The sequence below is a fragment of the Phalacrocorax aristotelis genome, chromosome 21 (assembly GCF_949628215.1).
Source record: "Phalacrocorax aristotelis chromosome 21, bGulAri2.1, whole genome shotgun sequence".
Lineage (NCBI taxonomy): Eukaryota > Metazoa > Chordata > Aves > Suliformes > Phalacrocoracidae > Phalacrocorax > Phalacrocorax aristotelis.
The window spans coordinates 301911-325357 of record NC_134296.1 but is presented as its reverse complement, the minus strand read 5'-3'; the positions used below and the strand labels follow the sequence as shown (position 1 = coordinate 325357).

Sequence of the window (23447 nt, the reverse complement as noted above, 5' to 3'; positions counted from 1 at the left end):
GGTCACAAGTCCTTTTTCTAAGCGAAGGCTGAATCCAGGAACAGTACACGAATGGAAGGTGGCAATACCGAAACCGTGTTTGCTTCTGTGCTGGTTCTGGCTGAGAAGGGGTTAATTCTCTTCACTGCGGTGCCTGTGGTGGTCGGGGACCTTTCCAGCTTCCCGCGCTCTGCCGCGTCGGCGGGAGGCTGGGCGGGGCGGGGCCACGCCCGGGGCAGCTGACCCCGACTGGCCAATGGCATGTTCATTCCATACCATGTGACACCATGACCAGTATATTAAGGGGGGGGGGGCAGCTGCGGCTCGGGGAGGCGCGGCGTCGGGTCGGCGGGCAGCGAGCGGCGAGCGGCTGCGTCGCCTGTGGTTTGTTTCGGTGGTTCGTCCCCCCACCCCCCCGGGTTTCGCGCCTCTCGTTGTTTTCCTTTCCATTGCTTTGTTGTTGTTGTTGGTTTTATTTCAATTATTAAACTGTTCTTATCTCAACCCACGAGCGTTACCCTTCTGATTCTCTCCCCCATCCCACCGGTGGGGGAGTGAGCGAGCGACTGCGTGGGGCTGAGTTGCCGGCTAAACCACGACAGCAAGTGTAGAAAGATCTGGTTAAAATACTGTAAAAAATGATCAGCGAACATTCTTGCAATTCTTCTGTTTGGATTTACAAGGGGCCTGCTCAGACTCAAAGGATGATCATATCTCGTGAGGATGTTGGCAAACAGAAGGCTTAATGAAATGTATCAAGCACGCATGGGGCTGCTGTGGCGCCCTGTGCTCTCACGGAAGAGGATTTTTGTGCGCTTCTCAACACAGTTACAAAGACGTGGAGAAAACCATTTTCCTTCCAAATGTTTTTATTCCATACACGATAGAACACTACTTCTGCACTCCCCGGCCATTCTCTTACTTCATCCCTTCTCACTGACAAACTTGGTGTTTTCTAAACATTTCTGAATTCCAAAGAGGTTGGTTGTGCTCTTTCCCCACTCACTCCCTTTCGCTCAAATCTTTGGCTTTTGGTGGGAGAAGAGGCAAACACCTTCCCTGTAAAATTGATGTGATCGAAAAAGGGAACATAAGTCAGACTTTTTTTTTTCCTTTTTTTTTTTTTTTTTGTCTGCGAAGGCATTCAGCATGCAACAAGGAATTGGATTTTAGGTGTTTCTGTATTGTTTATGACGATACAGATTTGTCCCACTGTTCTAACACTGGGGTTTGGGTGGATATCAAATAAACAAATCTCAGGGAAATTTAAAAAAGCAATTCTGTCTCCTCAGGACCACCTTGTCACAGCACACGGTGACCTACAGGGCCACCGCTTGCTAAAACAAATATGCTAACGCTGTGGTTGTGTGGCCTTGAGAAACCTGCATCTTTTTAAAAAATTGAAAGCCACTAGATACTGGCTTCTAGACCTTTCAGAAACATTCTCCTAGATTACAACACGGATAGGTGTTCTTTCTCGCCGAAGGTGCCTGGATTACTACTTGCAGATCACCGATATTTTGCACACGCCCATGAGTCAGTACGGACAGAAAGTAGTTTGTGTTCTCACATGGCTCAGCATAACAGGGCTTCTTCTCTGTGGCTTAACCGTCTTAATCACCTGGGTCCAGCAGACAGAAATTTTCATTCGGGGCGTTTATCTCTGCGCCTCAAAGAAACCTGTAGCATTGATGACGCAGATACTTGTCTTCTTGCACCTTAGGGAAGGCTGCTTCTTTACGGATGAATGTAAAGTACAGCTCCTGAGAAATACAGGTACGTGATTTTATTATAGTGAGAGGAAAGAAACGTGATCATTCCGTTCTATACATGTTTCCGTTTTAACTGACCCCATGTGAAAGAACCTGTAGGAAGCTGCCTTATCTTCCTCTATAAAGACGCTGTTCTGAACTTGGGTATTACCCCAAAAGCCCAAATACAATCAGGGGCAAGAAACGAGAACCTCACAACACAAGGTTTTTTTGCGGTAAAATTAGCTGAGCAAAATGCTATTTCTGACGGGCACTGCTGCGTTCTGGTAAAAAGCTGTTTATAAGCAGCGAGGTGCAGTTGCTTTTCTTCACTTTGCTCGCCGCATCATTTAAATTTTATCTCAGGTAAGTTGTGCAGTGTCTGTCGTACGTTACAGCTGTACTGCGGTTCTCGCTGTGCTACAGCCCCCGGCAGCTGAACAGCCCTTCCAGCGCAGCAACGCCAAGGCCTGCGCTGCGGTTGCCTGCGCCCGCGTCGGTCTTAAGGATTTAGATACTACCCAGCAGTAACAGAATGTCGGCCCCAAGCGCGTGGCCTCTTTCACGGCCACGCTTCCTAAGCAAGTGACGGTTCAGTGAGGATGATTCAAGTGAAACTGTGTAGCCTTTCCTTAAGAATGACTTAAAGCATCCTGTTTATTTCAAATCCAGTACATTTAAACCCATCAGCGTATACACACTTAACCAGATTTGCGGCAAGAACAGCTGAGAAGGAGGGATTTTTGTGAGATTTTGTTTTTTAACTTGGACAGGCCCTTCTTTCAGTGCTGGCAGGGTGCGCTTTCCCGGACTTCTTGGGGAAGTCGCTCAGCGCTGGTGAGGCTGCGCCTGGAGCGCAGCGTCCAGTGCTGTGATCCCCGTGTCCAGGACACGGACATACTGGAGACGGTCCAAGGGTGGGCCACGGCGATGATGAAGGGTCTGGAGCGTGAGGCTGAGAGAGCGGGGACTGTTCAGCCTGTTGAAGGCTCAGGGGGATCTCATCAACGTGCATGAACAGGAACTCCTGGTATGGAAGCAGAGGGAGCCACGCACTCTGCAGTGGTGCCCACCGACAGGCCAAGAGGCAATGGGCACAAATGAAAACACACGAAATCCCACCCGAACACAAGAAAACATACTTTCTGGTTTGTTTTGGGTTTTTTATTCTTTACTCTGAGGGTGGGTCAAACACTGGCACAGGCTGCCCAGAGAGGTTGTGGAGTCTCCATCCTTGGAGACAGTCAAAACCCAACTGGACATGGGCCTGGGACGTGGGCTCTGGGTGGCCCTGCTTGAGCAGGGGGCATGCACTGGGTGACCTCCAGAAGTCCCTTCCCAACTGAACCCTCTGTGAAATTATGTACAGCTACACACCAAAACGCCCCTGCTTCACTACAGACCCCGTCACCCACCCTCCGAATATAGTGCTGGACGGTACAAATCCTGTCACCAGGTGTGACGTCTACATGGCTCAGAGAGTGCTTCATGGCTGTAAACCGCCGTCTTATTTACCTGCGGGAAGATTAATACTGTGACATGCTGGACAAGTATTTGCTGTATTGAAAAAGACACCAAAGCTCCCCAACATGCCCCCAACCCCTTCCCCAGACCCAAAATCCAGGCCCAGAAAAGAGCATTGTTTTCCATTGCTCGGTGCCAGCCAGCGTTACGCATATTTGTTCATTCAGAGTCTCAGAAAGGCATTCCCGCCCGGCACGGATGGCATCTGCCAGAGCCCAGCGTTGGTAACTAACGTTACCCCGAAAGGCGGGTTCGTCCGCCTGGCGTGCAGAACACCAAACTCCACACAGGGCGGAGTCGTTTTATTTGATGAATTTTTGTGCAAAGATGGGTGCTAGGTGGTAACCCACAAAGCTGCACCCCACCCCGAGGAACTGCAAGGCATTTGTACAGTTAAATGTGTCAGTCACAGCTAATATTCACACGCCTCAACTAATAATTGGTTCATTGCTTTCTCGCCTCGATGTAAAGGTACAGCTCGCTTTTAATTCACCGCGCGTGCTCAGGGAGTAAGGGGCTTGCTTACTAGAGACAGGGGGCGGTTGCCGGCGTATGGGCCTGATTTTTACTGCTATATCGAGGGTAGCTCCCGTACAGGGCACTTTGCTTTAGTTCTTGTCAGCATCCCAATCAGTTGTTCTCCTTGACTATACACTTTATCGCCCCGTTCTCAGCGGCTTCTGCGCCGGGACGTTTGCTCCATCAGTGTCTCAGCTCTCCTCAAGGCTAGAGTCGTAGAACAAGGGCTTCCCTGTCTCTCAGTTCCCGACTCCGGCCGCCAAAGTCTGTGTGCCGGGCTCACGGAGTTCACTCTTAGGGCTTACGGAAAATTCCCCAAATTCCGTCTTCTTCAGGATACCGCTAACGGCGCAGTCGAAGTAAGAGCGTTACTTAGGAAGGAAAGGGCTCATTTCCGAGGGCAGCGCCGTCGCCCCCCTTCCCTGGGCTGAGCCCCTCCCCAGAGCCGCGGCGCCCGCTGCGGCGCGCCCGCTTCCGGGCGGGGTCCTTCCGCGCAGCGGGCCGCCGAGTCCCGCCCGCCGGGTCCCGCCCGAGCGCGCCGGCGCGGGTCAGGCGAACGCCACCGGCAGCCCTAGCGGGGCCCTGCCGGGCGCTCCGCCCTTCCGGCGCGGGCGGCGGCCGAGGTCGGTGCTGCGCGCGGCGCGGCGCGGCGCGGCGGGGAGGGGCCCGGCCCGGCCCGGCCGGAGCGGCGGCGCCGGAGCCCTGGGGCGGCGCGGGGGCTCCGGCGCGGGGGCTCCGGCTCGGCCGCTCCGCGCCCTGCGCTGCGCTGCGGTGGGCCCGGGTCGGGCAGTGCGGCCGAGCCCGCCTGGGTCGGGCCGGGCGCCGGGGGACCCCTGGTCAGCGGCGAGCTGGGGTTCGCCTCGGGCTCATCGGGGGTTTTCCTTCGCTCCGTCGGGAGGGCTCGGGCAGGCCGGGAAGGAGGGCGGGAACGTGCCCGCGGTCCGGGCAGGCGGAGGAAGATCCGTCTCCGAGCAGGCACGTGCTGCTGCGGCGTTGCCCGAAATGCTCCCGGGCTGGAAACCCGCCGAGCTGGCCCTGACCCACCCGGCTGGCATCTGCTCGAGGGCAGGAAGGCTCTGCAGAGGGACCTGGACAGGCTGGATCGACGGGCCGAGGCCAACTGGACGAGGTTTAACAAGGGCAAGTGCCCGGTCCTGCCCTTGGGTCACACCAACCCCAGGCAAGGCTCCAGGCTTGGGGCAGAGCGGCTGGAACGTGCCCGGCGGAGAAGGCGCTTGAGGTGCTGGAGCGTGTCCAGAGAAGGGCAACGGAGCTGGGGAAGGGTCTGGAGAGCAAGCGTGCTGGGGAGTGGCTGAGGGAGCTGGGGGGGCTTAGCCTGGAGAAGAGGAGGCTGAGGAAGAGAGACCTTATCGCTCTGTGCAGCTGCCCAAAAGGGGGCTGTAGTGAGGGGGGGGTAGCCCTCTTTCCCAGGTTACAAGCAATAGGACGAGAGGAAATGGCCTCAAGTTGTGCCAGGGGAGGTTTCGATTGGATAATAGGAGAAACGTCTTTACCGCAAGAGCGGTCAGGCATTGGAAGAGGCTGCCCAGAGAGGTGGGGGAGTCGCCATCCCTGGGGTATTTAAAAGACCTGTAGATGCGGTGCTTGGGGACGTGGTTTAAGTGGTGGCCTTGGCAGTGCTCGGTTAACGGTTGGACTTGATGATCTTAAAGCTCCTTTTGAACCTGAACTTATGTTTTATTGGTGCTTTTTAAAGGTCATGCCATGAAAGGGCGCACTAAGAAAACCTGATGCCCTGAGCACGTTACTTCTGGAGAAACGCTTGGCCTCTGCAGCTTTGTGTGGGACACTGAAAGGCAGTTGTGTGAGTATGAGCTAACTTCAGCACAGCTGTGCTTTTTTTAGGTGTGACAACCCTTATTCCCATGGTGAGTGTTAGGGTGTGGGTGCGAGCTCCCCAGCTGCTCCTCTCTTGCCCTGCCATCCCCCGTGACGTACAAAGGTTAGTTCCCCATGGTCCGTGGTGGGTCTTGGCATGTATTATCTGAGTATAAACCTGAAGACGGTCAGTTTAGCTCTAGAATTACTCTGAGACCTGGGAACAAAGTACTTGTTGCTTCTCTGTCTGCAAGGAGGCTGCAGCTGTATTTCCACGTGTCTCCCTTGAAGGCCACTGTCCTGAATGTGGGCGCAGCACTGCCCTGTTGTTCTTTGGGTTGATGAACACGGCAACTAGCAGCATCAGGCGGAGGCAGAGGTTACCAGACGTAGCCCCCAGTAATTGCATTGCAGTTCCAGGAGGCAGAAAGCGTCAATAACTGCTTATGTCTGGAGGGGGGAAAAGCTGGCAGTCGTGTTTAGTGCCCGCAAGGCAGCTGGAGGCACTATTGCTTACGATTGTTGTTGCCGTGCGGAAAAGACGTGGCTTAAAGTGCTGCATCGAGAAAGTAATGCTTACGGGTAGCAGAGGTAAACAATAGAGGAAGGGGAGATAGATATACGCGCGTATGAGAATTGCCTTCCTAGTGCAGCTGCTGGTGGTGGCAGCTTTGGCCCTTGCCGGTAAGTTTCGTTAAATGTTAGAGTTGTTACTTTTGAGACTTGTGGGGATTTGAGCGTTTGTCTGGGCGCTAAGGTAATAGCCGCTGATCTAGAGTGAATTGGTGCCTTACTACTTGCACATGTTTACCTTGGCATTGAGCTTGGTACTTTTAGAGCAGAAAATAGAGGGGAGGAGGGAAGTGTAGTAGCGTAGGCGTGCGCGTGCGTATGTACAGGCGTGTGTACTGCAGGTCGTGTCCGTGCGTGGTTCGCACATCCCGAGTGGTTGATGGGTTGGGAAGCATGTGATGCCCTGCAGGCTTTGTAAGGGTTAACTAAGGCATTTTCCTTGCTCTGGTTTGATGCTGCGCTTATCTGATGAAGGACTAAAATAATGCCCCGCTTAGGGACGCAGTCTGTTGGAGTCTTTGAGGGCAGGCAGTGTTTCCTGGGGCAGACAGCAGTGGATCTCGTGGGATGGCTGCACCGAATGGAGATGGACGAAGTTCTGGCATTCCTCAAACCCTGACAGCGCGAATGTGGTGGAATAAGTGCCGGCGCAGGTCCTGATCCTCGTCTTCTGTCGACCCTCAGCACGTCCAGGTAAAGGTAACAGGGTAGTTGTTGAGACAGCGCCTTTGAGTCAGTGATTGTGATGATTGCGGGCTTAGGAACCAGGTGCTGTTGGATACCAACGGCAAAAACTATTTTGGTGTGTTACCGAGGAAAAAAAACATAATGCAGCGGGCAAAGGTTTACGGTTCCTCTTCTCAAGAAGTTGTCGAATTTGGGAACGTCGTGCTTTTTCAGTTGCTTGACTGGTGATGTTGTCTGTATTCTTCACGAATTTTGCACAGTCTTCTCTAAATATGTCCTAGCTGCAGGCTTTACTGGAATTTGTAGGTAGTCACGTTTGGAGTTTACGAATGCTTCTTGGTGTATGTTGAGGTGAAAGATGCGTACGGCCAGAGGATGAGTAAAGGTTTGGATTTTATAGGTACTGGTACGGACAGAAATAATATTAGTGAGTATTAAAGTAATTGTGTAATGACGACATGACCTGTACGTTCACGTAATACCTATAGTTTTTGTGTGTAGTGTGTTTACACTTCAGTACTACACAAAAGAAAGGTTGTAGTCGGGTCTTATGTTCCTCACGTCTGCTTTTTTTTTTTTTGCCTCCGTATCACTCACAAATTATACCAGTCTGAGCACTGTATTTATTTGGTGGGTACTTTCCCGCTGAGAAGCAGCACTTAGTCTCAATCTTATTGTTCACCACAGCTATCTCCAGGGTAGCTGAAATTTCTCAGCATCTGTTCTGCCTGTTATATTTCTTCTCGAGTAAACTGTGGTGAAAAACAGTACCCGAAAGGCTCCAGTGCTTCCAGACAAGTGCTTGGTTGCTCGCGTAATGTGTTTCTAGTCCCATCTCAAGTAATGCCTTAACGGTGTTATCTTATTTATTTGTAGCGTCCCATTTTGGGAAGAAAGTGTGTTGGATTTCAAACCCTTGGGCAGGACAGGAGGAGGTGGCCTTCTCGGGTCAGTGATGAGTGTTGGCATGTATTATCTGATGTAAAGGTGATGTCTGTCACCACTTTAGCTCTAGAATTACTCTGAGACCTGGGAAACTCCAGTTTCCTTAGACTGTGACCGTGGCGCTTTTTCAACCTGGAATCAAATGCCTGTCACGTTCTAAGGCAGCGTAAGGAGAAGGGGGCACAATTTGAGCTTCCTTCCGTTTACGCGCTAGGGAGGTATAGTTGTTAGTTTAATACTTGGATGTTACTAGGAGGTGCTCTCACGTTAACTGATCGCAGCTCTGGGTACTCAAAGCTGAACAGTGTTGGCAAATGCTGATGTAGAGGTTTGGTGGTAAATGTAACCCGCCTGTCTTAATGAGCATGCATATTCTTAATTCACAAACACGGTTTAGTCCCACCTACGCATCCAGAATGTTTGAAGGGTCATGTCACATCTTCCTTTGATCACAGTCAACAGTCACGTGTTCAGACTTGTTTTTTGAGGGGGGAAAAAAAAGGTAGATAATATATTTGTGTGTTGGGCTTGTAGGTTCCATTTTGCATTTTTGTAAGACTTGAATTTTAGCTGGCGACTGTAAGATTCCAGCTGACTGTAGGGACGGAAAGTTAAAGTTGTTAGCGTTTTTCAGGGTTGGCCCGAGAATATTCCTTCATTTCAGCTGTTTCTTCTATTATGCTCTTTATAATAAATTCTCAACTACTGTTTTTACAGGTGACATGAGCTAGGAGAAAAAACATAAAGCCAGCTGGGGCCCAAGACCAGCACTGTTGTGTTCATAAGACATTGTGTCCCAGGAGCGAACTGGCTCACGTCAGTGCTACCTCAGAAATCTTTGTATTCGCTACTCAGACCTCGATTTTTCCTCACTGTGCAGTTTGCGTCTATTCGTAGAATGTCCTGAGCTGGAAGAGACCCACAAGGACCGTCAAGTCCAGCTCCCATCCCTGCACAGGACAAGCCCAAATTCACACCGTGCCTCTGAGGGCGTTGTTCAAGTGCTGCTTGAATATCGCCAGGCTTGGTGCCGTGGCGGCCTCCCTGGGGAGCCTGTTCCGGGGCTCCACCACCCTCTGGGGGAAGAACCAGTTCTTCTCCTTAACTATACACTTTATTGCCCAGTTCTCTGCGGCTTCTGAGGTGGGATGTTTGCTTTGATCAGTCTCTTAGCTCTCCTCAAGGAAATAGTGGTAAAACAAGTGCTTCTCTATCTCTCAGTTCCCGACTCTGGCCATCAAATTCTGTTTTGCCAAGCTCACGTAGTTCGTTCTTGTGGCTCAGCAGAGAATTCCAAAACGACCATTTTCTTCAGGATATCACTACATTGATGTTACGGAGTTTTGTTCCTGATTTCGGTGACACTGCGGCAGCCGGGCAGATGGCAGGCCCGGGTTGCGGGTCGAGCAACAAGCCTTGGGCCAGCTCTTCGGGGCTCCCAGGCTTCGGAGCTCCTCCCTCACTGTCCCGGTAGTGGGGCCGCAGGAGCGGAGGGAACAATTTGGCCTAGCACCTTCCCGGCACCCAGGCTGTTGCCAAGTTTCTGTCGAACGGGTGTCGAGAGCCTGTGTGACTGGCCTGTCGGAAACCCCGTTCCTCAGCCTGTGCGCGTCCCCGTTCTAGATCTCGCTGCTCTCTGTTGGGGGTCCTTCTGTGTCACATTGGTTACTGTCGACGGGGAAGTTTTGAGCGTTTCGCCCCTCGTTATTCTGTTCTGCCCTTGCCAATTTGAGCTCCCTGACCCGTGTTCCCTTCTGACGGACCACCGCCTCTGGGCTTCCCAGAAAGGCTGTCTGGTTCCGCAGCCCTTGGGGTGCTGCCATCGTGGGCTCCACCATCTAACGCTAAGGCTAGGCTCTTCGCTCCCACAGGCGCTGCCTTTTGCAACCCTTTGTTTCTCCGTCCTGCAGTTGCTGTCATGGACATGGCATCCTGGGGTATAGCGCCTTCTCCATCAAGGACGTCCCAGTCAGCCACGTTCTCTGTTGACTCGGAAAGCCCATCTGGAGCATTCCAGGGACAGGAACCGCTCCCACAGGAGCCCCCTTCCAGAGCTGGATGAGGGAAGCCCGTCCCTACCCAGAGGATCACGCCCAATGCCGCCCTGACCCGTGAGTGTGAGAGCTGCCCAGCCTGCCGCAAGCCCCTCAGGCACCCTTTGCTGCCAGGGCCCTCCTGTCATCAACGGCACTGGCAGCTCTGCTGCCTGGACGGCCCGCTGCGCTGGCGGGTCCATGGGCCCAGGCAAGCCTGGGGCTGCCCAGGGGGAAGTGGGCGCCTTGTGCTCCCCTGCTAAAGCGGCTGGCATGGCTGTGTAGCTGGAGCCCTGCACTGCCCCAGCACGGCTTGGCCCTGCACCGGCGTGGGGCTCCCAGCGGGCAGTGAGGTGGGACTTGGCGGGGCCGTGCTCCATACAGCCTGTGACCCCGTGCTGCCAGGCTGGGAGCCTGGTACGGGCCGTGCTGCCCAGAGCCCTCAGCGCAGCCTGTGCCCCTCTGCTCCTGGGCCCTCCAGGCCACTGCAAGACAAGGAAGGAGCATGCTCACGCTGCCATTTCAAATGAGGGAAGCGGAGGCAGAACCAGCAGGGGCAAGAAAACAAACAGTCCTTGCTAACCAGATGTACCGCTGGGCGCCTGACAGCACATTCCGGTCTACTGGCCCTTTTTCTTCTTGGCCCACAAAAGGGTTCCGAGAGGAGAACCGCTGCTGGAAGCGGCTGTCTCGTGGGGCAAGAGCAAAGCCCCCTTTCCAGCATCCTTTCTGGTTTCCCGGGGGTGCCCAGGAGAGATGGAACCCTGCCCGGCAGGCCAGGCCAGGCAGCCGCCTGGCACGGGAGCGTGGCAGGGTTCAGCACGCCCACAGGCACGGGCTCCCAGCGCCTGGGACGGCAGCAGCCGCTCTGCCCCTCCCGGCTCAGCCCTGGGGAGCCCCAGTGTGACGTCAGAGCCACCACTGTGAGCTCAGAGCTGGCCACCCGCACAGCCCTGTGGCGCGTGGGGCAGGAGCCCACAGATGCGTGTGGCTGTTGCCCGGGCAGGTGCGCTCCTGCTGAGAGGCGGCAGGCACGTGGCTGCTACTGGAGCTGGTTTTGCCTGGGCAGGCCACGCTTGCTGGGGCTGAGGGGGAAGAGCTGAGCGGGGAGCCTGCCTTGGCCCAGAGATGGCGAGGAGAAAGGCCCCCCAGGGAAGACACCAAGGGGCCTCCAAAGGCTCCGTTGGGATTAATGCCAGACAAGAGCTGGCAGGGGAGGCAGCGGGGCCGAGCTGCTGCCAGGCCAGCGGGTACGAAGTGGGCTGCTCCTGCCTGGGGCGTCAGGTTCGGGCGGAGTAGCAGGGCCGTGGCCCAATGTAGTCAGTGGCGTCAGAAGCCAGTGTGCAGCAGGGGCCTTTGGGGAGGGGGTAGCCTTGTGCTGCAGGGGTCAGAGCCCACCCTGATTTGCAGGGAGATTTTGCTGCACATCAGGCCAGCCCCTGGGACCTGACACTGCCCCCCCCTTGGGATGCTGAGGCGGGGTCCTGCCTGGCTGTGGTGGGGCAGCTGTGCGGGGAGGAGAGGGGTCGGGAGAACGCCAGTGACCAGGGAGGAGGGGTGTGGCCCATGGTGGGGGACGGCCCACGGTGGGGGACAGCAGCCTGTGCCCTCTCCCCAGACGGCCACCGAGAGCTGTCTGCGAAGGGGCAGTTGGTGCCAGGGAGCAGGGAGTGACGGGCTCAGAATAGGGCTGTCCTGCCGGGTGGGCTGGGGCAGCCCGTCCTCTGACAAGGGCCTCTGCTCAGGCTGCTCCTGCCCGCCTCGGCTCCCGTGGCGTGGCGATGGTGGGCAACCAGCATTTGTCTTTTTCCTCCCACAGGAACCCGTGCGTGGAGGTGGAGCTGGTGACGGTCCCTTCCACCTCGGCTCCCTGCTCTGCCACGCAAGGGCCTGCCAAGTGGCGCAACAAGGCCACAGGAATTGCAAGTGAGCTCAGCACTGCTGCTTGCTGTGAAGTCCCCTGGGGTGAACTTGGAGAGCTGCGCTGTGCCAGAGCTCTGGCCAAATGTCACGAGAGGCAGGAGAAGTGCAGGCTGCCCCAGGGAGGGAGGGAGTGCGTAGGACTGGGTGCCCGCCTTCCCGCAGGGAGCTCAAACACGTGTGGCTGGGCATCCTAGAGAAGAGACCTCAAGAGACAGGCCTAACTTTTCTCTTGCTTTTTTGCCCAGGGGCGGTCCTCAGCCTGGCTTGGCATCCGGCAGGTGCCCTTGTCTCCCTGTGGAGACATCTGCTGAGCACACGCATCTTTGCCAGGTACGTACTACCTGTTTCTGCTGTGGTGGGGGGCGGGGGGAGAAGGGGGATGTCCCTTCCCCCAAGCAAGGGGGAGAGCAGAGAGTGTTCCCACCCAGCAGCGCGGGGCTCCTGCTCGTGCGCCAAAGTTTGTGCGGTGCCCGTTCTCGGGGAGAGCCAAGAGCAAAGCCCCTTGGCAGCCCCACTCCCAGGCGTTTGCCGGAGCCCCAGAACCCTCCCGGAGATGTAGTAGGACAAACCGCCGTGTAGCCAGAAGCTCAGGAGCACAGCCAAGCCTCCGCAGGGCAAGGGTCTTCCCCAGCTCTGGCAAGAGACCACACAGGTCTGGAAGGAAAGCCAGACGAGGCCCCTGCGCTTCCCAGCTGTGTGGAGAAACACCCCTAAGAGCAATCTGTGTGACTGCAAGTGAGAACAGGCCTGCTCTCTCAGCCAAAGAGAGAGACCAAGGTCCACACCAGAAGAACTACTGAAAAGCAGTCCTCATTTGCTCAACCTCTCTACTTCCCTGCATGATTTTCATTCCCTTTCGGAAGGTGCTCCTGGAGCCCTTCGTTTGGGGAAGATCTGCCGGCAGCGTTGAATGGTGTGGACAGAAATCGTGTTCGTGCTGGGCGCCAATCTGTCAGCTCTCTGTCAGTAGCAGGCGTGCAAAGCAATGGCTTTAGGGCCTGAGGAGGGAAATCCACGGGTGAGGGGGTTTGCCCAAGACTTGCAGTACTGACACCCAAAGGACTCTCTTCTAGGCAAAAGATGGGCCCGCAGAGCAAGAGGTTCCTGAAAGTCTTCTTCCTGTGGCTCCCAGTGGCTCTGGGTGAGTTTTCATGAGCAAACACAGCCTGGCTGTGCTGGATGCCAGCTTTCCTTTTGGGCCAGTATGTGTGAAACGCCCGTGGTGCGGGTGCGTCCTGAGGAGGTCCTTGACTGGCACTGGCGTTTGGACTACCGGTAAGACTGGTAGCCTCCCAGCCGTGCTGCTGCTCTGGCCACTGGGCCAAATGGCTTGCTTAGTCTGCAAGTCTGCGAGAGAAGGGCGTAGCTCTTTCCAAGCCTGAGCTGGGGATTCCCAGACGGGAGGGGCCGTGCAGGGGGACCCATGGAGAGGTACCTCTCCTAGCCCATGCAGCCCAGCCTCGGTGCTCACCGAAGCAGTGAGGGGAAATGGGGAGTAGCTCTGGGGCACCGAGCACACCTGAAGGCCACGGCTACGCAGTCCCCTCAAGCCTGGGCTGATGGCTCCCGGTCAGAGGCGCGTCCTCTCTCTGCACCCCACGTTCCCCACCTCCTCAGCTCACCTGCTGCCCAGCCCCAGGGCACCAGGCAGGCGACAACGCAGCTGCAGGGGGATGGCTAGCAACTCCACTAAAATAACCGTCTCTCGGTGATGTGAATTGCAGCTGGTGCTTACTGCGCGACCTTGCTGCCGGTGTGGACAACGCAGGCAAAGGGACTGATAGAGGTCAGTGACTCGTTGCTGGCAGTGGCTGGAGGAATCACAGGCTGTGCTGCTGCCACGCAGGCTGACCCAAAGAAGCGGCAGCTTGTGCCTTCCTAGGGAAGCCTCTCCTGGGAAGCCGCGGCAACTCTGGTAGCAGATGCTCTAACGGAGCATTTTTCCCTCCCAGGAGCTGACACGTGTGTCGTCGGCAAACCTGAAGATGCTGTGGTAAGAGAGGTTTCCTGAGCTGGAACTGGTTCTGTGCAGAAGCGTCAGCCGACCTCGTGCTACCTGCACTCACTTTCCTAACAGCCAGGGCTCCCGTACTTCCCTCCTGCCTTTGCCTTTTGCTCAGCCTGGTGCAGAAGGGAAGCACTGGCAAAGCAGGGAAAGCACACGTGTCTCTCTCTCTTGCTGAGCTCAGACGCTCCCCAGAGGCGATGGGCCGCTCTCTGACCAGATCGGCTTTCCTGTCGTGCAGGAACTTGCCCGTTTTGGCGGCGGAGGAAACCCAAAAGACACGCTTTCTGCTGGAGGAGGTGGCTCGGCTGAGGGCACAGATCCGCAGTTTGAAGGTGATCCTGCATTTTGGGGAGGGAGGCTTGGCTGGGCAGAACCCCTGAGAACATTTTCTTCAGGATTCTTGGTGGGGTCAGACTGCTGACTGCAGCAACCCAGCCTTTGCCCCAGGGGCTTGCTGGGTGAGCTTCTGCACTGCACAGGCCCCTCTCCAGCCCCAGCAAAATGAGGCTGCATCCTCTCAGAGGACTCCTGAGAGCCTTTCCTAGGTGCGCTGGTGCCTCTGGCTCCTCTGAGCAGGCTCCTGAGGCGGTGGTGGGACCCAGGCACACGTACAGTGCCAGCCATGGCTTACAGGGCCTGAGCCTCTCCCCCTCCTGACTTGGAGAGCACAGAGGGTGTGGACGGTGGTGTGGGGACCCACATCAGCACACCTTGGGGTCATGGCCATGGCCATGGCCACAGATAATCTTCCTAGTCCTCACGGCTCACGCCAGCAGCAGAGAGTCTTGCAGCTCTGTGGACAAGGCTTGCCTTGCCTTCCTGACACTGACCCTTTGCCTCTGTGGGCGCTAGGAGCCACGCTGCACTGCCTGCTGATGTGGTCCTTTTCTGTGTTGATTTCTGGCGTTCCCAGGAAGCTCAGGAAGTGAACCAGGCAGCGTCCAAGAAGGCTTTGGGTGCCTACGTCGAGATGTCTGACTGGGCCCTGGAAAGCTCTGGTATGGACACAAGCAGCCCAGTCCTTGCCCTGCGCTTGCCCGTAGCACTCCCCAAAGGAGCCCGTGCTCCAGGCGCTGCTCTCCAAAATGGGGCAGCTTAAATCCTTCACGGGGTCCAAGAGCAAGGCTGTGGCAGAGTGGGTCGCTCAGACTCCCTCCCAGTCAAGCCCTCGGCCTCCACACAGGTGCCCCTGGCGCTGCCCCCGCACGTCTTCCTGTGCTGATGGAGGGGCTCTGCTCCTCTGCGCTGCATTTGCAAAGGGAATGGCTGGGCCGTCCTTTGCTGCTCATGCTCCAAGCCCTCAGCTTTGGTCTGCTGTCATGCTCGTGGGCGCCTGCAGGCTCCCAGAGCCCTCAGACCTTCTCCTCGTGGTGCTGTGAGAGAAGCACTCACCAGGGATGGGGCTGCCGTCATTGCTCTGTGCAGCTGGGCACCCCCCCGCCCCCAGCGTGGTGATGAGGACAGGACTGACAGACGTGGAGCTGGACAGCGGCGTCACAAATACTGCCTGAGCACCAGCTCCCTTCTAGTCTGCGGCCTCTAGCAGTCATCTGCTCTCCCTTCCTTACAGGTGCCACCATTGACAGGCAGAGAACTTCCGAGACCTACGACTGCCAAGAGAATTGGGGCTGCAGGGTTTTATGGTTCTTCCGCGCTGCCAAGCCTCCTGAGACTATTTTGCAGGTATCGTAGCAGAAATCTTCAGGGAAGGTGTCCTTCCTTCCTGAGAAGTTGGGGACTGACCTCAGGGGCTCTCCCCTCAGGCCAGTGGTACTGGTCAAGCCCACCGTGCTGCTCAGGTTCCGGACACCAAAGCTCTCACACAGGGCTGGGCTTGCTAGAGATCCGTGGTTCCCCTGGCGAGGTGAACAGAGGTGAACTGCTGCATCTTGCCCACAGTCCTCTGCCACAGCTGGGTGAAAGCCTTCCTCCCTGGCGACCCTGGTTCCACACTCACCCCTAACGGTGCCTTTTTGCGGGCGGGAGGCGGGAGGTGGCGGGTGCCCTGCAGAGCCGCTGGGCAGGGACGTGTTTCTGCGCGGGCCTGACTACGATGCTTTCGTAACCACTCTTCTCCTCTGCTCCCTAATACTGAGACCCCCTTTGTCAGGCAGGGCAGGGGGCCTCCTACTTCTGTCCAGTTCCTCACAGGCACCTCATTTTCAAGCTGAAATAGGCCCCACAGACATGCTGGCGCCTATGCTTCGAGCTACATGGGCAGTGGTGTTGGCCCCAGTGCTCTCTCACACTTCATTGCTGTCGCGTTCTGGTTGCAGGCGGATGTTTCCCCAGGAAACTGCTGGCCTTTCCAAGGGCATCAGGGCCAGGTGGTCATCAGGTTGCCAGCACGAGTCCATCTGACTGCCGTCACTGTGCAGCACATCTCCAAAGACGTGTCTCCATCTGGGACCGTCATCAGTGCCCCCAGAGACGTCGCTGTCTTTGTAAGTCTCTGCTGGGCGCTTCTGGCGGGCATCTGACCCTGGGGCAAAGCCAGGACAGGGCCCTGCTTGCTTTTGTGCATCTTCTGGGGTTTGTGTCCCGATCTCTCGCGAGCACTGCAGTGCCCTCGCGGGACGCTTCAGGGGCTCGAGAGGTTTCATCCCTCTTAAGGTTTGTTCTGGCCAAGCACCTCTGGGTTCTTGACCAAATCTCAAAGCGGAGACTGAGCTCCACCATACCCGGTGCTAGGCTGCTGCTTGAGCCCCAGGAGAGGGTGGGTGGATAACAGGGCTGAGCCAGCGCGTACCTTGCCTCTCTGTCGGGATGAGTCTGAGCGGCTCTCCTTGTGCTTTGCCCCTGAGGGAGTGGATGCGGACGGAGAAGAGGAAACTCTCCTTGGGACGTTCACGTACAACGTGGCAAAAGAGGCTATTCAGACCTTCCCTCTGAAGGTACGCTCCACGCACGGGGACGAGATGCCAGGGAGCACAGCAGGTTTGCCTGCAAGTCCATGGAGGAAGGGCACGCATGCTTTCTTTTCTCCCTGGGCAGAGGGGCCCGGGCCGCCGTCATGAGAGAGAGACCTGCGGGCTTGGGAGGGCTGAGTAGCACGCGGTGGTGGTAGCAAGAGGGTAGCAAGGGCAGGGTCAGGCCCGTAGGAGCATGAGTCCCGAGAGATCCCTGGCTGCGCCCGGTGCCTTCAGCAGAGGCAGCTGCACGTGCGCCCACTCCACGCAAGCAGCGTCTTTGTGCCGTGGAGAAACAGGGCGGCCTGGTGGCGAGAGGCGTCGGGCAGCACCGTCGCTCCATGCTGCGGCCTGCTGGCAGGCTGGACAGTGTCCTCTCCTCCCACCATAGCTCGCCCCTTCTCCCGCGGCGCTCTCACGCCTGCCAGGGGGAGAGCAGGCACAGCAGGCAGCGGGAGCTCGGCGGGGTTGCACACCAGGTGCCCCACGCGCAGGAGCGCCTCCCCGGCCTCCCTGTCAGCACAGAGCAAGCAGCAGCGGGAAGGGGCAGAGGGAAGGGAGACCAAGCCCCAGCCGGGCCGGCATGCAAAGACGGGGTGATTGCACTGCCGCTCTTAACACCCCCGTTTCCTTTTCCCACTCTTCTTCACAGAACGCGCCGCTTCCCAGAGCCTTTCCGTCTATCAAACTTCTTGTGAAGAGCAACTGGGGAAACCCAGCGTACACCTGCATTTATCGAGTGCAGGTTCATGGGAAGATGGCGCAACCGGAAAGCCCCAGGTGAAACCAGAGAGAAAAAAAAAGTCAAACATGAGAAAGAAGAAGAAGGGGAGGAAGAACAAATAAATCTAAAAGATGTGGCAATTGAGATGGCTGTAGAACTGTAGAAGATTTGTCTCCAAAGTGGGGTGCTCAAGACGTTCCACACTGCGGGAGGGGAATTCGGGAGCGTGTGGAAAATGTTACAACTTCTATGCCATTTTTTTCTTAAAAACGAGGAAGATAGGAAGCATTCCCAAGACTGAATCTAGAGAGGGGAGGCCCAGCCTGTCAGCGCTCCTCCCGCCGCCCCTGGGGGCTCCGCAAGTGGCCCCAGCCCAGGGCAGGCCGAAGGGCCCGGCTTCAGTTCACAAGAGGGCGACAGGCCCCGCCCGCCGGCCCGCGCGGGCTCTGCAGGAGCTCCCCCAGGCGCCCGCCCACCCTCTTCCCGGCTTCTCAGCCAATGGCGCCCGCCAGGCGGGGACAGGCAGGGCCCCCCGCCAACCACCGCAGCGCCCCTTCTCTGGCCCCGCCCCGCTGCGGCCGCGTGCCGACGGACGAGCACGTTGCTACGGGCGCGCCCGGAGCGCCAGCCAGGGCCCCGGGTTCGAGTCCCGCCGCTGGGTTCGAGGCCCGGCGAGAGGTCAAGGAATGAGGCGCTTGCTGGCGTGAATGCCTCACGTACCAGCCAAAGGGCTGCCCGCGCAGGAGGGGAAAGGTTGTTTAATTGGAAATTGTAGTTATAATTTGGTTTTAAGTACCGGTGCTTGTAATAGTTGTTTTGGTCAGTTATTAAGAGAAGAAGAACTTTGCCAAGGATGTTTTCTTGTTGGGGGGGTCCGAGTCCCCTGCCTGGTTTGGAAAGGGCTTCGAGTCCCCGAAGTTGACCAAGCGGGTTAGAGTCCCACTGAATGGGGTTTGAGTCCCCAGTTTGGCTACTTGTCTTGACTGGTCTCTGAATTTTGGCGTGGTTATCAGAATATGGATTTATTTTTGCATGTTCGGATCAGATAGTTGTTTTGGAAGTCACATTTAATATGGGTGGGGAATCGTCTAAAGGCAAGGTCTTAAAGAAGTCACCTCTAGGGCGTTGACTGAAGCATTGGAAGGGGGGTGGGGGTGGGTTCGATCCCCTCACAAGGAAGCAGTTAACTGAGCATTGTAATCATTGGTCGCCGATCTGTACTTTGAAATATAATACTATAATACTACTATATTAAAATAATATGTATTATAACGTCACCGTTTGTAATGAGAAAATGACGGTTTGGTGATTAAAAGATCGGATTCACTCTAAAAGTGAGGGTTTGGGTCCTAAAAATGAGGCTTTGAGCTTTAAAGAACGGATTTAGGCCCTGAACGTGAGGGTTTGCAACATATAAATGAGGGTTAGACAGTAAAAAAGACAGGTTTGAACCCTAACAGTGAGGGTTTGGGACCTCTAAAGGAGGCTTTGTGCCTTAACAGAGGAGTTTGGACCCTGAAAGTGAAGGTTTGGAACATGAAAATGAGGCTTTGAGAGTTAAAAGAGGATTTTGGATGCTGAAAGTGAGGGTGTCGTGGTTTAGCCGGGAACTCAGCCCCACGCAGTCGCTCACTCTGCCACCGGTAGATGGGGGAGAGAATCAGAAGGGTGACGCTCGTGGGTTGGGATAAGAACAGTTTAGTAATTTAAAATTAAAAAATCAGCAACAACAAAAATGCAATGGAAAGGAAAACAACGAGAGGCGCGAAACCCGGGGGGGTGGGGGGACGAACCACCGAAACAAACCACAGGCGACGCAGCCGCTCGCCGCTCGCTGCCCGCCGACCCGACGCCGCGCCTCCCCGAGCCGCAGCTGCCCCCCCCCCCTTAATATACTGGTCATGGTGTCACATGGTATGGAATGAACATGCCATTGGCCAGTCGGGGTCAGCTGCCCCGGGCGTGGCCCCGCCCCGCCCAGCCTCCCGCCGACGCGGCAGAGCGCGGGAAGCTGGAAAGGTCCCCGACCACCACAGGCACCGCAGTGAAGAGAATTAACCCCTTCTCAGCCAGAACCATCCCAGGCCTCCAGGTCCTTTTCAGCAAAGTTGCTTCTGCGGCACAGTCACCCCCAGCCTGTCCTGTGCCATGGGTCTTCAGGCTCAGCTGGCGCCCGTGTCTCCGTGGTGGGCCTGGCTCCTCCTCGCCTCTTTCCAGGGGCTGCGCTTCCCATGTACCTGCAGCTTTGCAGGAGCAAAAGGAGCCTTCCTCCTGTGCCAGAAGTCACCAATTTCCATCCCCTCCCTCCGGGGCTGGGGGGCTTGTCGTGGGTCCAGTGCTCCTCTGGGAGTGGTCTCCAGCTGCACCTGCTGTCCTGTGCCACAGGGGAAGGGGTCTCCCCTCCACAGGGTCTCTGCAGAGACCCTCCTGTCACTGTCCCATTTGTCCTCCTTGGTGGTGCGTGTAGGGGCATGTGGAAGGAGAGAGTGCCTGTTCCTTTAAGGGCATCTGCCCAGATGCAGAAGCAGGTAATAGGAAAAGTAAGAAGTCATCAGGAAGAAGGTGCGGAGCCACTGCCCTGAGCACAAGTGGTAAGGGAGGCAGTAAGGAGGCCACACCTCAGCAGTGGCACTGACTGATGGGCTGTCAAGGGGCTGCAGGCAAAGCCAGACTTGGCAACGGGTCAGGTTTAGTCAGGATGCAAACTGGAGGGTCTGGGATGTAGGAGGGGGTGGGTGGGACTGTGCAAACTGGTGGAGGAGTGGCGGGGGAAGGGAGCCCTTGGCCTGGCCTGGCAAAGGCCTTGGGTCCTTTGCAAGCACAAGCTCCAGGAGATACCGACAGTCACCTCGTGGCCATTGTGTTAACCACTCCTGGCGATCCCATTAACCTTCATAAGAATAAGGAAATAAACCCTAATAATAATACGAGTAATAGCAATAATAATAATAGTAGTGTAACAGATCCTCTCTTAACGCTCGCTCCGTGTAACTCACTCTCTTGGGGGCTGTGGGGAGGGGAGTGCGTGCATTTGTTTTGCAAGGATTAAGTGTGAGCTGCTGCCAAGAGCAGTGTGCGTGGATTTGGGGCCCGCAACAGGAATGAGAGCAGGGGTGTGGGCACCGTGGGCTCTGTGGTGTCAGGTCCTGGAGCCAGTGGGGGTCCCAGTGCTGCTACTGGACCCAGGGGGGGCCCGGGCCTCTAGCCAGTGGGGCGGGAACGGTGTGTGTCCTCAAAACCAGCTACAGGGGGGACCAGTGTGTGGGAGTTTTTCCTGTGCCCCTTGAGGCAAATTCAACGGACCTTTGTGCTTAAACACAGGAATGCGTTGGGGCAGAGTCCTACTGCCACAAGCCCTTCTGGAGGGATTCGGCACCTGCGGGGCAGGAGCCCGTTCCTTCCCCACGCTGGGGCCAGTGCCTGTCCTGTGAGCGCTGGCCGTGGGTCCATCCCCAGCCCAGCTCTGCTGGCAAGGGCGCCGCCATTGCAGGACCCTCGCGATTCCATCCTGCGGCTTGTCTCTCTGTGCGGGCCCCTGCTCCCTGCCAGTGACACCAGATGGGACATCGGGGATGTGCAGGACATCTGGGCATCACTGATACCAGATGGAACATCTGGTCCCTGTCTAATCAAAATAACCAAAACTATAGTTACAAGTATGATAGGTAGGAGATACATTTACAAGCAAGATAAGGTTAGGAAAACATTTTTAGACAGCAGGAGGAGTATGGACATGATTTAAGTATTGTGTCCTTGGACAATATATCCTGGGTACGATGTAACACTGCACCCTGGTAGGATACATTCCTTACTAATTGACGTGATTTAGCGTTACGGAAAAATAAATCCTGATTAGTAGATTTTTGTAAAATAAGCACATGGAATAACCTTGAAAACGAGCCAAAAGGGTACTGAGCACGCTTGAAGATTGAGTTCAACTAGCGAACACGGTGAGGAAGACTATCGGTGACCACCAAAGAAATTTGGAAGACCGCCACTGATCTCGACTGCGCATGCGCCAAGGCCATTTGCATATATTAATGAGTAGCATGAATATTATACGTTCCCCAAAATCTAATGACTATGCAAACTTTTTGAGTATATATTCTCTGCAATACAAGAACCCGGCATGCACATTAGGTGGAGCGATCCCCTGTGTACCCAGTACTGCAATAAACGCCCACTTTCTAAAACTCTAAAGAACGAGCCTTAAAGAGTTTCTTTCACCAACTTTTACGGCATCACCAGCTTAAACCCTTGCTGCCCTCCCTGCCAAATCACTCCTTGGTCACCAGGTGCCTTTGCTGGGCAGTGGCAATTTGGGTTTCCCCTTCACAGGGTGAGTGAGGGGTTCTGCGCTGGTGACTGGAGCTGCCCCTGCTGAGGGGACGAGGGTCTGTATCCCCCCCCCAGATGGGCTCTGCGTGGGATGTGCGTGGGTTTTCACCAGCAAACTTCAGGCTGGACCAGGCAGGAGCAGGGGGAACTCGCATCTGGGCTGGGGAATCAGATGGGCAGGGGTCGGTGCTGGTCCTCCTCGGGGGGACCAGCGAGTGTGGGGTGCCCGTGGGATGGCTGTGCGAGTGCTGCATGTTTGTAGTGAGCACCGAGCTGGACCAGCCATCGACCTGGGGACCCAGGGGTGGGTCAGAAGGCTGGGGTCCAGGCAGGGGTCGCGGGCAGCAGAGGGGCCAGCTTGGGGGACCCGAGTGTGCGCGCGTGTGCCTGCACGAGTGATCGTCGGTCTGTGCCAGTCGCAGCGGAGGAGGGAACATGGCTGTGGGTGCAGACGTGTGATGGGGGTCCTGTGCATGGGGGCTGCTGGTGGCAGTGTCTTGGCTGTGGCAGGCTGTGTGATTGTCCGTCTGTGTGTCCGGTGCATGTGTCTGTGTGCGCATCTATGCGTCTCTGGGATACGTGCTCAGCTTCGCTGCTGGTCAAACCAGCTGTGTCAAACCACCCTGGGCAGAGACCCTGGGTCCCCCGGGGGGGCCTGGGACGGATTTGCTGGAGGCAGTGCCAGCTCCTGACATCCCTTGACGTTCCATTCTGCTGTGCAGCTTGAACATCTCCCTCCCCTCTGCCTGGCTGCCCAGACCCAGGTCCTGCCGGGGAGGATCATCTCCTCCGCAGCACCTTCCTGAGCAGACTTTCTTGGCCCCTTTGCTCTCTGCTGCAGTGTTGGATGAAATCCATACGTGCTCTCCTCTGGGCACCAGTAGGGAGTGAAACAGCATGGACAGACCCCGCAGTGAACATCCCTCTGCATCAGCTCCTTCCCACTGAAAGGGCCAAGGTGGCATAGCGGTGTCAGCAGTGACTCCCCAGGGTCTAGCAGGGACAGCTACAGGTCATGACTTTGCGACTTCAGAGCAGTCCCAGCCCAGAGACGAGCAGGCATTTTTCCTCTCCAAATTCACATTCCTTTGCCATTCACGCACATCACACTGAGACGACTTCTGTGTTCTCCGTTCCCTCTGCACTGGACCACGGGCTCACAGCACAAACACCTCAACCGTTCCCAAACCCATACGCTAGCTACCCACCAGCCTGCACTGTCCATCCCAGCCACAGCCCCTCGCAGGCCCCTGGCCCTGCACAGCAGGAGAACATCCTGTTCACGCAGCTGTGAGTAGCCCCTCGGGTCCTCCTCTGGATCCGCCTGCAGGTGAACATGGCTCTCCCAAGAGGAGCTCGACCAGGGCGGTGACCCAGGACACCCCTCTCTCCCTCCGCAGTGAACCTCTCAGGCCAAGGGGGGTACTCAGACCGGCCAGGAGAGCAGCTCTCGTGCAACAGGAGCAGGAGACAGGCTGAGGGCCCGCGCTGATGCTCAGTCCTGACACCAAGCGCTTCTCTGCATTCCTAGGCAAAAGACTGAAACGTGTCCCGAGCTGGAGGCACCATGGGAACAGGTGGGGCTATGTGTGCTGGAGCAGGGGGAGATGGGAGGCAGGAGGGTCTCAGCCTGGGGGGAGCATGGCTGAAGGTTGAGGGCATGACGCTTGGTGCAGACCGAGAAGCAGGAAGGGG

At 56.5% G+C, this 23447-nt stretch overlaps 1 protein-coding gene, 1 long non-coding RNA gene and 2 other non-coding genes across 9 annotated transcripts; 3 read left to right on the top strand and 1 right to left on the bottom strand.

Annotated features, from left to right (window-relative positions):
• Positions 1-2357: 2357 nt before the first annotated feature.
• Positions 2358-3977, bottom strand: LOC142067046 (uncharacterized). Its single transcript, XR_012663883.1, has 2 exons — positions 3781-3977; positions 2358-3245 (listed from the first exon to the last, which is right to left on the bottom strand). It is a non-coding gene; the product is annotated as an uncharacterized LOC142067046 (long non-coding RNA).
• Positions 3978-4456: 479 nt separating this feature from the next.
• LOC142067044 (SUN domain-containing protein 5-like) lies at positions 4457-18458 on the top strand. Of its 6 annotated transcripts, XM_075115288.1 has the most exons (16): positions 4464-4953; positions 5491-5598; positions 6683-6878; positions 7749-7820; positions 9728-9928; positions 11670-11776; positions 12019-12103; positions 12847-12914; positions 13498-13559; positions 13726-13766; positions 14020-14113; positions 14695-14779; positions 15352-15464; positions 16058-16225; positions 16586-16675; positions 17343-18458. In XM_075115288.1, the coding sequence occupies exons 5-16, from the start codon at positions 9876-9878 to the stop codon at positions 17472-17474; spliced, it is 1098 nt and encodes a 365-aa protein (XP_074971389.1). In that variant the 5' UTR covers positions 4464-4953; positions 5491-5598; positions 6683-6878; positions 7749-7820; positions 9728-9875; the 3' UTR covers positions 17475-18458. The 6 variants fall into 6 exon arrangements, 5 of the variants coding, with proteins under 5 accessions (XP_074971393.1, XP_074971391.1, XP_074971392.1 ...); XM_075115290.1 differs by lacking the exon at positions 7749-7820 and having other exon boundaries at positions 4462-5013; positions 6660-6878; XM_075115291.1 differs by lacking the exon at positions 7749-7820 and having other exon boundaries at positions 4463-5013; positions 6691-6878.
• Positions 5750-5832, top strand: LOC142067426 (small nucleolar RNA SNORD45). The gene has a single exon (XR_012664038.1). It is a non-coding gene; the product is annotated as a small nucleolar RNA SNORD45 (small nucleolar RNA).
• LOC142067407 (small nucleolar RNA SNORD45) lies at positions 7820-7904 on the top strand. Its single transcript, XR_012664020.1, has one exon. It is a non-coding gene; the product is annotated as a small nucleolar RNA SNORD45 (small nucleolar RNA).
• Positions 18459-23447: the final 4989 nt, after the last annotated feature.

Excerpts from the sequence above, each read along its gene's own strand:
- LOC142067044 (XM_075115292.1), top strand. The coding sequence starts at position 9,876 with ATGAGGGAAGCCCGTCCCTACCCAGAGGATCACGCCCAATGCCGCCCT. Across the intron at positions 13,560-13,725 it reads AGGCAAAGGGACTGATAGAG|GAGCTGACACGTGTGTCGTC; the intron begins GTCAGTGACTCG and ends TTTCCCTCCCAG. Across the intron at positions 16,226-16,585 it reads CCAGAGACGTCGCTGTCTTT|GGAGTGGATGCGGACGGAGA; the intron begins GTAAGTCTCTGC and ends TTTGCCCCTGAG.